The sequence below is a fragment of the Camelina sativa genome, chromosome 14 (assembly GCF_030686135.1).
Source record: "Camelina sativa cultivar CO46 ecotype springtype chromosome 14, ASM3068613v1".
Lineage (NCBI taxonomy): Eukaryota > Viridiplantae > Streptophyta > Magnoliopsida > Brassicales > Brassicaceae > Camelina > Camelina sativa.
The window spans coordinates 3,287,773-3,302,174 of NC_141893.1; the positions used below are offsets into that span (position 1 = coordinate 3,287,773).

Consider the following 14,402-nt stretch of genomic DNA (forward strand, 5'->3'; position numbering starts at 1 on the left):
GTAATTGTATGCACAAGTGTTGAGGTCATATTAATCTTCTCAAATCTCAATTGCAGTGAGAAAGTAAGTACTAGCTGAAAGGAAAAGTTGAATTATACTTTTTTTCATGTCTCATACCCTGTACTATATATATATATATATGTACATTCATTAATAATTAAGTAGAATAGTTAAATAAATAATATCAATTTAATTCCTACCGGCTCATTTAACTAATATCCAGCTCAGTATAAGTCTCACGCAACACTCCAATGGAGGGGAGGGCTTAACTAGTACCCAACTTACTGGGCTAGGTTCGACTCGGTTACTATATAACATTTCCATTTCTTTAAGACTTTAACCCTCAAAAAGCTCGAAGTGCAACGCACCACTAATTTATTTTCTTTTATTAATAAAACTGACATTCCATGGATCCTAAACAAGAGTCTCTCTTGGTTTGCCTTTATAAATAACATCGATCCCTCTACAGAAAACAACACGTCATTTTTTTTACGTTTTCCTCGCTTTCTAAAACCACTTGAGAGCTGAGTGATCATCAAAGATTCAAAAGGTGGTGATGGAAAAAATGAGAGATATAGTGAAAGAAGGGATGAGAGTAGGGAATGAAGACCCAAGAAGAATAATTCATGCTTTCAAAGTGGGACTTGCACTTGTTGTGGTCTCTTCCTTCTATTATTACCAACCTTTCGGTCCTTTCACCGATTATTTCGGTATCAATGCAATGTGGGCTGTCATGACCGTCGTAGTTGTCTTTGAATTCTCTGTTGGTACGTCATGCATGTGACAACTTTCATCTAGTTTCTAACATTTAAGTATGTCTAATATAAATCTAGATATAGTAATCTTGTTTTTAGATTTTTTGCTGTAAACATGTGGCAATAAATTAATGTATTAGAATCTTAGCTTTAATTGTAGATTTAAAGTGGGTAATTAAGGTTTGGTTTGTTTGGTGTGTGTTTAGGGGCCACACTTGGGAAAGGACTAAATAGAGGAGTGGCAACACTAGTAGCAGGAGGACTAGGAATTGGAGCTCATCAACTAGCAAGATTGTCGGGTACAACAGTAGAACCTATTCTTTTGGTCATGTTGGTCTTTGTGCAAGGTAAACCCTGATAACACTCATCCATTACTACATTACCATGCAGTTCCAAGTTTTTGGTGCATAATTTTTTGGGATAGAGACTAGATCAGAGATATATTTCTATAATCTTGAACTCTTGAGCATCTTATTTTTTTTTTTTTTTGAAAAAGAACTCTTGATCATCTTGAGGTAATCTTCTTTTGGAAGGTCTCCCAGTATACTTCTAGAGCTAGAAATGCTAGATAACACCCAATACCCATGTTTGCATACATCTATATATCTAGAGGATTGAGCGAGGAGGAGTAATGGTAATATATATATATATATATATATGTGTGCAGCTGCGTTGTCGACGTTCGTGAGGTTCTTCCCATGGGTGAAGAAAAAATTCGATTATGCGATATTGATATTCATATTGACGTTCGCGCTGATATCGTTATCGGGGTTTAGGGACGAAGAGATATTGGATTTGGCCGAAAGCAGAATCTCGACAGTGGTGATTGGAGGACTAAGTTGCGTCTTTATCTCTATCTTTGTCTGTCCTGTCTGGGCTGGACAAGATCTTCATTCTCTCCTTGCCTCTAACTTTGACACTCTCGCCTACTTCCTTCAAGGTTTTTTTTTTCTCTCTCTCTTTTTTTAGGTTCACTATACTGTATATATAATTCATACCTCACAAATACGACTAAACAAAATTTGCTTTCCAAAAATATCACTATTGGTTTTTCGGTGATCTTCTTATAAATTGTTAAAATCCCACATCTGTTGGGAGTTGTGATCCTTGGTAATATATATATGATGTGGCAATCCTCCTCTCTTGACCTAGCTTTTGGGAGTGAGTTAAATTCATTACTAATATGGTATTAGAGCCCAAAGTTGGCCTAACAAGCAAATTTCCACAAAAATGGTTCCCACCTATGTAGCCCATATAATGGCATTGTCTTGTTGTATTTCCGAGATGTTGGGTTTGGGCTGTTTCCCGTTGGACCGTTTCCCACCCACATCTCGAGGAGGCCTGTTAGAATCCCACATCGGTTGGGAGTTGTGATCCTTGGTAATATATATGTGATGTGGCAATTCTCCTCTCTTGAGCTAGCTTTTGGGAGTGAGTTAGGCCCATTACTAATATAAATGGCTCCTTAAAGGTTAAAACTGATTTAGAAAGTGTTTTAAATTATTTAGTCTCATATACTGTATATACTATAAAAAATTAAAGAAACACAGAATGCAGATTATGAATGTAAAAGTGGAAATTATATTGGCAGATGCTAATGGAACTTTGGTTGTATTTAATTTTCTTTGTTATGAATAAATTGTGGGAGACAATGTCTCCCCATCCCCTACCAAAAAAAAAAAGAATGTAAAAGCAGAAATTGGCAGATTTTGGGGACGAATATTTTGAAGCGAGAGTGGAGGCCGGGGACTACAAAGTGGTGGAGAAGAGGGGAAGGAATCTTGATAGATTTAAAAGTGTTCTTGACTCAAAAAGCGATGAAGAAGCTTTGGTGGGTAATCTCTCTCTCTCTCCCTCTTTATTTCCCTTACCGCTTCATGTTTATAGTAACACAAATTGGTGGATTTTTGTATTTATATTTGTTCATTTGCATATAGGCTAATTACGCAGAATGGGAACCGCCCCATGGCAAATTTAGGTTTAGGCATCCATGGAAACAATATCTTGCCGTTGGTGCATTACTCCGTCAGTGTGCCTACAGAATTGATGCCTTGAATTCGTACATCAACTCAGATTTTCAGGTATTGCTATAACTTTACTTCAAATAAAATAAAAACTAATATGCTATAATGAAGTTCTTGGTCTATATATGCTTATAATATAGTAGATATATTTCTTTTTAATGGATGTCAATTATGCGTAATATACGTTTCTGTAACCCTTTTCTTATCTCTTATTTATTTATTAGATCCCAATGGACATAAAAATGAAATTAGAAGAACCATTAAGAAGAATGAGCTCGGAGTCGGGAAAATCAATGAAAGAAGTGTCCATTTCACTAAAGAAAATGATAAAATCATCTTCTTCTGATATCCATGTCTTGAACTCACAATCTGCCTGCAAAGCTCTTTCTACTTTACTAAAATCAGGCATCTTGAACGATGTCGAGCCTCTCCAAATGATTTCACTGCTGACAACAGTCTCCCTGCTCATAGATATTGTTAATTTAACCGAAAAAATCTCAGAATCCGTACATGAGCTTGCATACGCTGCAAGATTTAAGAACATGATGAGGCCGACAGTATACTCGGATTCCGGAAGCATTGTCCGTGCCATGCCAATAGAATCTCATGCAGGTGATCATGTTGTCACAGTTTTGCATGATGTTGATACATCAAGCAATAATGTTGATAATTCGCTTGGTGAGAGTTCACAGAACTCATGTCATCACGTCGCCATAAAGATTGTTGATGATGATCATTCAAACCATGAAGATGGTGAAATACATATACATACGAGTTTGTTAGAAGATGTGAAAAGGAATGACCGTCTTCACTGAGTAATTCGATCCTCAAGGATCAGGAGCAGTGTTTTGTACCCGCAAGATTATAGAAGTGAGTGAGACCAGCGGTAAATAAAGTATACGGGAATTTTAAATTTGAAGTTTTGAGACTAATTAAAAGTTACAAATACAATTCCATCCTTCGAGTATTTTTGAACTATTGGTCACATTAATGAAGTATTGGTTTTTGTTTACGTTGCGTTTATTTTTTTTCTAAAAATATATATATATATATCTAAACTGAATTCAGAATAAAAGTTGGCATGGTTTTACTTTCGGGTGATTGAGAGAGCGATCCCTAACATAGACCGCCAAATGTATCTAGAGATAATCTTTAAAGACGAGGATCTGAAGAAGATGATTTTAGTGATCTGTATTTTTCGATTTTGGTGACCGTACTGTAATTTGCAATAGACTTAGTTGTTTAACGAAATTATGCATGTATGAAAAAATTTAATTATAGGTGCAGTCTGCAATACTAATAAAAATGTTCAGGTGACAAAAGTCAAACTTTCATACTTACGATAAAGTAACAAACTTTTTAAAAAAAATCAGGTTCAGTGCGTTAAAGATAAGGTGGAAATCATATTTGTAGGTTAGCAAATAAAAAAAAGTATTAAAACAAAAAAATACAAAAATATATATTTATCGGTTAGATTTATATATAAATAAAAAGGGGCCTTGTACGATTGGGGTAATGAATTCCGTACGTTGATGCCAACTTGGCGATGCCAAGGCTATAGGCTGAGTGTGACCCGGTGCAAAAAGCCACCATCTGCTCTGCTGCTGCTATCTACTTCCGCGTTTTAACCATTACCTTTTCCTTTAATAATATTTATTTACAAATCCATTGATCGTGTCTCTCTGCTGCGAAAAAAAAATCTCACATCAAATTTTACTATTTAATAACAAAAAGAAATCTTGTAAACTATATGTCGGTTTTCGTATTAAAAAAAAAATTGTGGATATGCCGATACGGTGTATATTAAAAAGAAAAGATTAAATAATACTACCAAAGGTAGGTCTAAAAATGGGTGAAAGTAACATATGTGAGTGAGCAAATGGACGGATGTTTTACTAACTTGGAATGAGAGAAACGATGGAATAAATGACAAATTGATTAGTCTTTTTTTTCTTTGGAGTTTGTTGTATTGGTAATGTCAATAACGTAAACTATTAGAGTGTTTATTTCATTATTATTTGTTACTCACTAAACAAAAAAACGTTATAATATTTGATAACACGTTTGAATTAAATAGTACTATGAATAATCTTCACTGAATTTTATAAACAAAGACTATAATTTGTGGATTGAGTTTTTTTTTCCTGTCAAATGAAGAAAAAAAATGAAAGAGTTGTGAATTACGAAATTTTATGAATTTAATAATGATTACAAAGTACAGGTAGCAACTTTTAAAAATTGTTAGAAATCAAATGTTGGATAGCACTATTTATTTTTTTTATATAAAGATTTTTTTTTTGTCGTGAAAATTTTATAGGCAGTTTTGCAAATAAATTAAATATTGAAACATAAAGCAATTTACTGATAGTCGCTTTTAAATACCGGATTAATTAAAATCAGCACCAAAGTAGAATTTGGTTACGTAAGTAGTCTCTGCCTCTAATTAAATGTATTATACTCTGTCTCTAATTAATAATTTTTCTCATTTTCAATTTCTTTAACTATCAACGTTCGAAGTACAACGCACCACTATTTTTATTTTTGATAATAAAATAAAATTTCACGAGTCCGAAACAGGACACGTTAATGCTCTTTATAAATAACGTCGATCCATATGCTCAAAACAACAAGTGATCGTTCTACTTCTTCTTCCTCTCTTTCTGAAACTTATCAGAGAGTTGAGTGATCATTCAAAAAAGGTGTGATGGAGAAAGTGAGAGAGATAGTGAGAGAAGGGAGGCGAGTAGGGAATGAAGATCCGAGAAGAGTAGTTCATGCTTTCAAAGTGGGACTTGCTCTTGCGTTTGTCTCTTCCTTTTATTATTACCAACCTCTCTACGATAACTTCGGTGTCAATGCAATGTGGGCTGTCATGACCGTAGTTGTCGTTTTTGAATTCTCTGTAGGTCAGTATCGGTCATGTGATCAGAATCAGCCACTTTCTAATATTTGAACATGTCTAATATCAAAGGGATATAATCTTAGCTATAATATTTAAAATGGTTCTCTAACTCTTGGTTTGGTGGGTGTTTTAGGGGCTACGCTTGGGAAAGGAATTAATAGAGCAGTGGCAACATTAGTAGCAGGAGGACTAGGGATTGGAGCGCATCACCTAGCAAGTTTGTCAGGTCCAACAGTAGAACCCATTCTTCTCGCCATCTTTGTTTTTATCCAAGGTAACCCTATATTATTTTTGCTACATGAGAGTCTAGTAACATGCATATATGCCTGCCTATATTTATCTCGAAGAAGAGTACACTAACGTTAATATATGTATATGTGCAGCTGCATTGTCGACGTTCGTGAGGTTCTTCCCGCGGGTGAAGGCAAGATATGATTATGGGGTATTGATATTCATATTGACGTTCGCACTGATATCAGTGTCGGGGTTTAGAGAGGACGAGATATTGGATTTGGCACATAAGAGACTATCGACAGTGATGATGGGAGGAGTTAGTTGCGTACTTATCTCTATCTTTGTCTGCCCTGTCTGGGCAGGACAAGACCTTCATTCTCTTCTTGCCTCCAACTTTGACACACTTGCCCACTTCCTTCAAGGTTTGTCTTTTTCTTTGAAATTATTTCTCATGTATATATATATTCTCATTGAGTTATGAATTAAAAAGTGGAAATTTGGCAGAATTTGGAGACGAATATTTTGAAGCGACAGAGGATGGGGACATCAAAGAGGTGGAGAAGAGGAGAAGGAATCTTGAGAGATATAAAAGTGTTCTCAACTCAAAAAGCAATGAAGAAGCGTTGGTGGGTTCACTTCTATAATTTTACCCTTTCTGTACTAACTTGGACTGGATTTTTGTAATTGATATTTGTTAATTTTGTGTGGTCAGGCTAATTTCGCAAAATGGGAACCACGTCACAGTGTATTTAGATTTAGGCATCCATGGAAACAGTACCTTGCTGTGGGTGCATTACTCCGGCAATGTGCTTACCGGATTGATGCCTTGAATTCATACATCAACTCAGATATGCAGGTATATTACTTTTGATCTTTATACTTTGTTAGGGATTTTAAATTAATATAATACATGAAAAAGAGCAAAACAATCTAAACAGAATACTTTTACATGCATGTAAATATAAACTACACATACTGGAATAATATGGTCTTTCTAACCCTTTGTTTTTTTTTGTCTATTAGATCCCAATGGACGTGAAAAAAAAGTTAGAAGAACCATTAAGAAGAATGAGCTCGGAGTCGGGGAAGTCAATGAAAGAAATGTCCATTTCATTAAAGAAAATGACAAACTCATATACATCGGATATCCATGTAGTAAACTCACAATCTGCTTGCAAAACTCTTTCCACTTTACTTAAGTCAGGCATCTTAAACGATGTTGAGCCTCTTCAAATGATCTCATTGATGACTACAGTCTCTCTGCTCATTGACATTGTTAATTTAACGGAAAAGATCTCAGAATCCGTGCATGAGCTTGCATCCGCAGCTAAATTTAAGAACAAGATGAAGTCGTCGTCCAAGTCGGATGCCGGAAGCACTACTAGTGCCGTGCCAATCAAATCTTATGAAGGTGATAGTGATGATCATCATCATGTTGTTACGATTTTAGGTGATGTTGTTACATCAAACAATGAGGGTCAATCGCATGGGGAGAGTTCAGTGGATTCCTGTCATCATGTCGCCATAGAGATTAACGATGATGATTCGATCCATGACAAACATGAAGAAGATAGTAATATACATGTACAGACGAGTCGTGTATCATGTGGGCACACTAATGCTAGTGATCTTCTAAACAGTGGTGATATAAAGAAAATAATAATATAACTAACTATTTAAATTTATTATAGGATTTAAGGGTGGCGAGCAGGGGACTAATCATATGTATAATAAATAAAGTTCCTTTCGAACAAGATTTTTTTTCGATCCAACCTGATTCGATTCGACCATGTATTCTCTCTGTTTTTCTTTCCCAACCAAGTTATGTATTACATGTACTTTTTATTTAACTTGAATAGTGGAAAGTTATCTGCAGAAACATTGCACCGATGTTCTTAGATTACCACATGAATTGATGTTCTCCCATGAACTAACGTAATAGATAATTTAATAAATATTTATAATAAAACCAATTTATATAAATCATAAAAGAAGGTTATTATAAATAAAATTAAAAAAATATATTTCTTGACACCTTACTATATATTTAAGAAGTATGCTGATAACATTTGTAAAAACAATTCTGATATACAAAACAATATATAAAGGAATATGCAGGATGTGTGTATCATTTTTCACTAGTATTAGTATGTGTATTCCTCTCCTTTTTTGCTTTTGGAAAAGAAAAGAAAAAAAAGCCAAGAGTTACAAATTCATGTTTCTCATTCTCTTTTTTTTTGGGGAAATTTCATATGTTTCTCATTAACCTATAAAAATAACGAAGAATTAATCTCTTCTCCTCTTTACATCGGGGATTTGTTCGCAAAATGGTTAGGGTTAGTGTTAAAATCAAGAAATTAGAATTCTAAGAGAATATAGGATGAGGAAAACACATATAAATGACATGCGTTATGTTTTCGAAAACTTGAAAATTGATTGATAAATGTTATATTGCGAGATGTCATTATTACCCCTAGGAAAATGTGAGCGAAGGTGCCCATGTTATCGTAAGCTCACGGGCTCTCGTGCTCGTTTGTCTATTAGCCCTTTTTATGTCTCCAATTGCTTTTTTTCTTCAAAACTCTTGAACTCAATGGGGCGCAAATTAAAGTGGAGGGTAAGTTAATAATAAGGTAATTAGGTATTTGTCTCCATCATTCAACCTTACCTTTTGTTTTAAACTCTAATTTTTGTAAGAAGATCCGTGTAATTCCATTCGCTGAGTATACGTCTCTGTTGCACCAATTCTATATATATATATATATATATATATGTGTCTCTAAATTTTTCTATATTTCATATCATGGTAATCAATTATGATGATCCAGATCCAACGATTTAGTCCATATATAAATATGTATACCTAATCGACTTGATAGAAAAATCACACCAGGCATGGTAATCATCAATTATGATGATCTTGAAACCTGAAGGAAGTCTTTAGACTAATTGTTTACATATTTAAACTGATTGATTTGCCTAGTTACTGAGTTTGACACCACCAAACCTCTTTGATCGTCCTAGTTCGAGTCTACTTTAAGTCATGTTTCCTCTGTCACTTCGTTATTTTAAACATTACCAATATGTAATTTTGCATATGATGATTATTTAGAGTTTATATTCATTAAAAGGACTACAATTAGGAGCATCTATCAAAACATTCGGGTAACACACAATACACCGCTAAGACTAAGATGATATACAAAATTAAACAACAGTCAAAGCAGTCATTGGATTCCAATGGTGTGTCACACATTGTAGAAGCTACAGTTAAAACACTTTTAATAGATAACTTCGCTTATCATGAGTGCTCCACTTACGTATCAAAAACTCTCAAGATGCACCGTGCACCCTATAGACTTTCTGCAATTGATTATATCAATTTAATACTTTAGTTTAATCAAGTAAATCTTTTTATATATTTTAAGGACGTTCCAGATTAAACGAACCATTTAGACCCCAAAAAAATAAAAGTCTATTGATAACGACTTTAGTGCGTTATGCGTCAAATTGAAAAAAAATTATACTTTCTAAAGTCGTCAAATGATATGATATGAACCGTACATTTAAAGTGGGAAAAGGTACACAATTAAACATTTGTGCCCAACATTAAAACGCATTTAAAATTCTTTCGTTTTGTTTCTTTGACTTTCGTATTCGTTTTCACACAATAAAAAATATATATATCACTGTTATATTATCTTACTATTTTTATCTTCTTCTTTTGTTAATTGTTGGTAAACTACTACTATTCTAGATTATTCCATTAGATTGGCTTTCTAACATTAGCTAGGTGGAGTAGCATTTGACTATTCTTAATTTTGTCAACAACAGTACGTCTGCTTAAATTGATATAGTGATACATCAACGAGAACAATAACAATTTACTAATGACAACATAACAATCTTCTCTTCCTTCCGTTTTAAATTAAATATCATCTTAAAATATAAATTTTGCTTTTGGTTAAATGTTGTTCCCACTGTTTTAATGTGTTGCCCAATAAGAAAATTTGTAAAATATATAAAAATTTATTTTAATATGTTTTCAGTTTAAGACGGAAGGAATAATAGCGCATCTGATAAATTATAGTATAGAGTTAGCTTTGAAACCACCCCTTCATATACCTATATTTTTAGTCTGAGTGTCTGATCAACTGCATGGTAGTTTTTCGTTCTTTGTAATTTTAGAAAGTTTGTATTGAAAGCAAAATAACCAACTCAAAAGTTTTCATGTCAAAATACATTATAGGAACCGAAAATGAATACCAACAATTACAACTTATGAAATTACAATCACACACATTTAAGCCAAATAAGTTAACTTTTCCAATGGTTGCCAAAATGCCGACCACTGCGCCTTACAGCTCGTCCTACACGAAAATTCAGAATCATACCAATTTACAATTTTAGAACAATTAAGATGTGACTCAGTAGTACTAAAATGATGCATAAACCATTTCTTTAAAGTGGGTGCGATAGAAAAAACCACTTACATGGTAATCATCCATGTAATCACGTGGATTGGGCTGCAAGACAAAACAAACCAATACATTTCAAACATACTCATTCACTTTTTCCCCACAAAAAAAAAAACAAGGTTAAGAAAGAGCAAAACTATAACTGATTTGGTCTCAGTATGTACTTACACGTTTGTAACGCCTCCTCCTGTCTCCATACCGGTGGTCCCTTTCCTTCCTTCTACGCTCTCCTTCTTCCCGTGCTTTTCTAGCTTCCTGTAAACGTCAATTGGTATGGCCATGCTTGTAACTAAGATGTACAGATAAGATTTGGAAAGGAAACAAGATGTGGTTTGTAAACTACGAACCTCATCCTCTCTAGCTTTTCTTTCTTTCTCAGCTTCCGCAAATAACTCCTTCTCAGACTGGTGTGCATGGGAAAAGTATATAGCATATCAAATTACTTACCAAGACATTTTCGTACATAAAACCACGAGGAAGTTTTCTTCTTCAATTCTATCCAAAAAGAAGCAAAAAAATATATCGTAAGGCTCTGAAATCTACCTCCCTGTGCTGGTCAAAATAGTCGTCCACGATGCCTCTTGCATATTGCGGGTCATCGCAGATCAAGATATTGTCAAAGATAGAACCAGCCTTCACCTGCAGCATTAACATCAATGTCTTCATCCAGTTACACTATATAAACTGGTTCTCTCGTCTATATATGTTAACTTTAACTAGTTGGCAGTGACTACTATATACAATGTCTAGTGATGGAGTGATTATAAAAGTTAACTGGATATAATTCAAAAAAACTATAGAACTTACCTGCCACACTTCAATGCCTGCATATTTAATAGGCTTCAGAACATAAAGATCTGGATCATCTTCAAATTCTGTGAAAAACCAAGAAGCTCAACCTTAGTATTTACGAAAATCATAAATCCATCCTAAAACGCAGTTAAATAGACAGAAACATGCCTGGGTTATCTATCCATTGGGTCTTCCATTTTCCCTTGTAGTTTGGGTTTTTGATCCTCTGTCGGAAAGTAATATTTTGAGAAAATGTCAAATGGTGTAGAAGAATACTTGGTAATCTATATAACTATTGATGACTGTCAAATAATAACCTTTGCTTTCCAAGGACCTTTGTAAGCAGGATTTGGGATCTTAGGGGGTTCCCAGAGACCGTTTTCTTCCTCGTCCCAGTCTTCAGGCTAAACAAGTAGAGAGAGATATCAGACATAAAGCTTAACTCTATCACAAACAGACAAACTAATGAGTTCCAAAAAAAAGGGACATAATTTCAGAATTTGCAGTGATAGAAGACGTAGAAAGAATGATGGATGCTTGAGACTAACAACAAAACAACCAGTTAAAGAATCCAATTTAACAGTAACATACCTCTTTAGCTTTACGATCTGGAATTTCACGCGGAATAGAATCATAACCCTGGTTACAAAAGAAAGAAAGAACTGAGTGCCTTGAATCAAACTAAGAATTAACAGCATGGGAACTGAGTAGGTTCCTTTTAATACAAATAGTCATTTCTATACTGCTACGCAAGTTACCTCGGGTTTGACATCGTTGGGGTCATCGATATATTCTCTATCATCCCAGTCCTCTGGCTGCAAAAACAGATCGGTAAAATCTATCAAGGTGAAAGCGAAAGGAATTTAGTGTAACTGCATATCTTGATCTTGCTAGGAAGATAAAGATCAAAATCGTAATCCATTTTTCTTGTCAGGAAAAGGCTATCCAATCTTGCAAATGTTTGGTTTAGCAATTCAAATTGCATAAAGAAAGACTCTTGGAAACCTTACAAGCACCTTACCTTCTTTGCATTCTTGACTTTTATCTTCCTTGGAGGAAGGATGTCCCAGTCTGTGTACATACTGCCAAATTCTCTCTCTTTATTATCGACCAGAACGCTGTAAGAAGCATCAGGCCGCAGAATAAATGTGTAAAAATGATTTAATTTGTCTGTTTCACATTGCAAATCCTTTTTAATCGGATAATTTTGTCCCTGATACGAAAGAATAACATGAAGTTTCTTTGTCTGCGTTCCGCATATATCTGGTCCAAACATTAGACTGCATAGAAAAAGTAATGAACAGTTTAATGATGAATCCCCAGAGAAAAAGCATGAGCATTAGTTCACGGAATCCAAAAACATTTCCACCTTTTCTTGGAATCAACTAAATCAACAACTTCGTCATTGTTCTTCCTACTATAGTCTCATAAACGACGACATAACTAAATCTAGGCAACTTGACTAAGGCATCAAAGTATAAGGCACAAGATTACCTGTAAGGAGTATCACCACCAAACTGCTTCTGGTTAACATAGCCAGAGAGGAGCTTGATGTAAGCGCCACCACATTCTATGTCTTGTTCAATCTTGACTGAGTACTGGACAACAAGAGTCCGGTTTTTGTTGCTAAACTCAGGAATCTTTGCAGAAATTGCATAATGCTTGGCATCATTATAGGTCTGGATACCTAAACACATGAAGAAAGATCGAACAAAAAATTCCTAAGTTTAACCAAAAAAAAAAAGATTCTATTTTTGTTCATGTTAATTTCAAAGATCGAAAGCCAGTACACCTAAAGAACTCCACGTTACAAGAGAGCCCAAGATCTACACACAATCTGCTGCTGACAATAACAAATCAAAGAACTAAAAAAGTTCCTTTAATTTTAACCAAATGAAGATTTTAAATCCCTCAAGTTAACTTCAGAGAATCGAAAGCCAGTATGCTTAATAACTACATATCCTAGTTCACATAACAAAAGAGCTAAAGATCTATACAAAACACGCTGCTGACAAAGAACATATCAAAGAAGAAAGACACTGCAGCATAACAAAGATCACAGGGCAACGCATGAAATCACAGAAAACGGAGACTAAGATTCTCTTATTCTGTAGATGGTAAGAAATCCACTTAGCATTGCAAAAAAAAAAAAAAAAAAAACCAAGTGAAGCCCTTAACGCCAAAAAGATAAGAGTTCTGAAATTACATATCAAGGGTGGGCAAAAGGAGATGTATACCTTTATTGTCAGGATCGCCGGGCCATTTGCCGGCAGTGTGCTTAAAGGTTCCAGCTTTGCCTTCGTTTCTTTTCCAATCAGACAAGACCCACCTGCTTTTCCATCCACCTAAAAACACAATCTGACTAAGTTAATTACATAAATCTATAAATAGAAACCCAAACAAAAAGAGAAAGAATCTAGAACCATATAATCGTTATACTACCAGAAAAGTAAAATCCTAAAATAGAAGATTCTAGTTGAGTGATAGATTCTATCCTTAACAAGTCAAATTACTACTTATTCTGATCATATATAGCAACAAAATTCAAAAACTTTTAACACAAATCGATGTTTCGTAATCCGGAAAAGGAGAGAAGAGTGTTTATATATATATACTTCACCTTCGAAATGTTCTTCTAAGAAGATCTCGGAGAAAGCCAATGGAGCGATACTGAGTAAAAAGAAGAGGAAGATGGAGAAAGAACAGAGCTTTTTCTGAGGTAATACCATTTTTTTTTTCTTTTTTTTTTTTCAGAATCTCTATTCTCTATCAGTTCACCATGGTTAGTGAAAATTGTGCTTTGGGGGGGGATTTATAATAGCAAAGAAGAATGTGTTGACTCAGAGTCGTTTGGTTTAATTACAGTATTACCCCCTCTTGAGGTTCGGAATGGTTCTTTCATCTCCTCCCAAAGACTTTTGTTGTTGTGGTTTTACTTTCAAGTCGTCGGAATGGTGGACGGGACTTCAAAGTCGTTTTACATCTGCGTACGTAACAATTGGGGCAAAAAATCCCATTAATTCAATGGTCCCAAATCATAATTGCTATCTTTCTTGCACTAATCTCCTTTTGTGATTTATAAACAAAGTCTGGTCTAACTATATAAATAAATAAATAGTAATCATATTCATATGCATATATAGTTATATACTAATAACGCAAAATTAAAAAAAAAAAAAAAAAAAAGATACATAATGTCTTACGAGGGGGGAAGAAA

The 14,402-nt window shown here is 34.5% G+C and overlaps 4 protein-coding genes across 5 annotated transcripts in view; 2 read left to right on the plus strand and 2 right to left on the minus strand.

Moving 5' to 3' along the window:
* The window catches only part of LOC104739425 (photosystem I subunit O), a 62,028-nt gene that overhangs the window by 16,311 nt on the left and 31,315 nt on the right, over nucleotides 1–14,402 (minus strand). The gene's annotated exons all lie outside the window — the stretch shown is intronic.
* On the plus strand, nucleotides 339–3,791 carry LOC104739430 (aluminum-activated malate transporter 1). Of its 2 annotated transcripts, none has more exons than XR_015579381.1 (6): nucleotides 339–767; nucleotides 962–1,102; nucleotides 1,423–1,695; nucleotides 2,462–2,590; nucleotides 2,693–2,836; nucleotides 3,004–3,791. XR_015579381.1 is itself a non-coding variant. In XM_010459777.2 (6 exons), exons 1-6 carry the CDS (start codon nucleotides 557–559, stop codon nucleotides 3,592–3,594), a joined length of 1,485 nt encoding a protein of 494 aa, XP_010458079.1. In that variant the 5' UTR covers nucleotides 339–556; the 3' UTR covers nucleotides 3,595–3,791. The 2 variants fall into 2 exon arrangements, 1 of the variants encoding a protein (XP_010458079.1); XM_010459777.2 differs by having other exon boundaries at nucleotides 2,462–2,586.
* On the plus strand, nucleotides 5,355–7,794 carry LOC104739431 (aluminum-activated malate transporter 2). Its single transcript, XM_010459779.3, has 6 exons — nucleotides 5,355–5,685; nucleotides 5,815–5,955; nucleotides 6,065–6,337; nucleotides 6,420–6,541; nucleotides 6,628–6,771; nucleotides 6,939–7,794. The coding sequence occupies exons 1-6, from the start codon at nucleotides 5,484–5,486 to the stop codon at nucleotides 7,581–7,583; spliced, it is 1,527 nt and encodes a 508-aa protein (XP_010458081.1). The 5' UTR covers nucleotides 5,355–5,483; the 3' UTR covers nucleotides 7,584–7,794.
* On the minus strand, nucleotides 10,081–14,168 carry LOC104739432 (calreticulin-3). Its single transcript, XM_010459780.3, has 14 exons — nucleotides 13,806–14,168; nucleotides 13,423–13,530; nucleotides 12,680–12,872; nucleotides 12,207–12,465; nucleotides 11,944–12,000; nucleotides 11,777–11,824; nucleotides 11,503–11,589; nucleotides 11,354–11,411; nucleotides 11,201–11,268; nucleotides 10,937–11,032; nucleotides 10,741–10,797; nucleotides 10,562–10,648; nucleotides 10,409–10,441; nucleotides 10,081–10,285 (listed from the first exon to the last, which is right to left on the minus strand). The coding sequence occupies exons 1-14, from the start codon at nucleotides 13,912–13,914 to the stop codon at nucleotides 10,274–10,276; spliced, it is 1,272 nt and encodes a 423-aa protein (XP_010458082.1). The 5' UTR covers nucleotides 13,915–14,168; the 3' UTR covers nucleotides 10,081–10,273.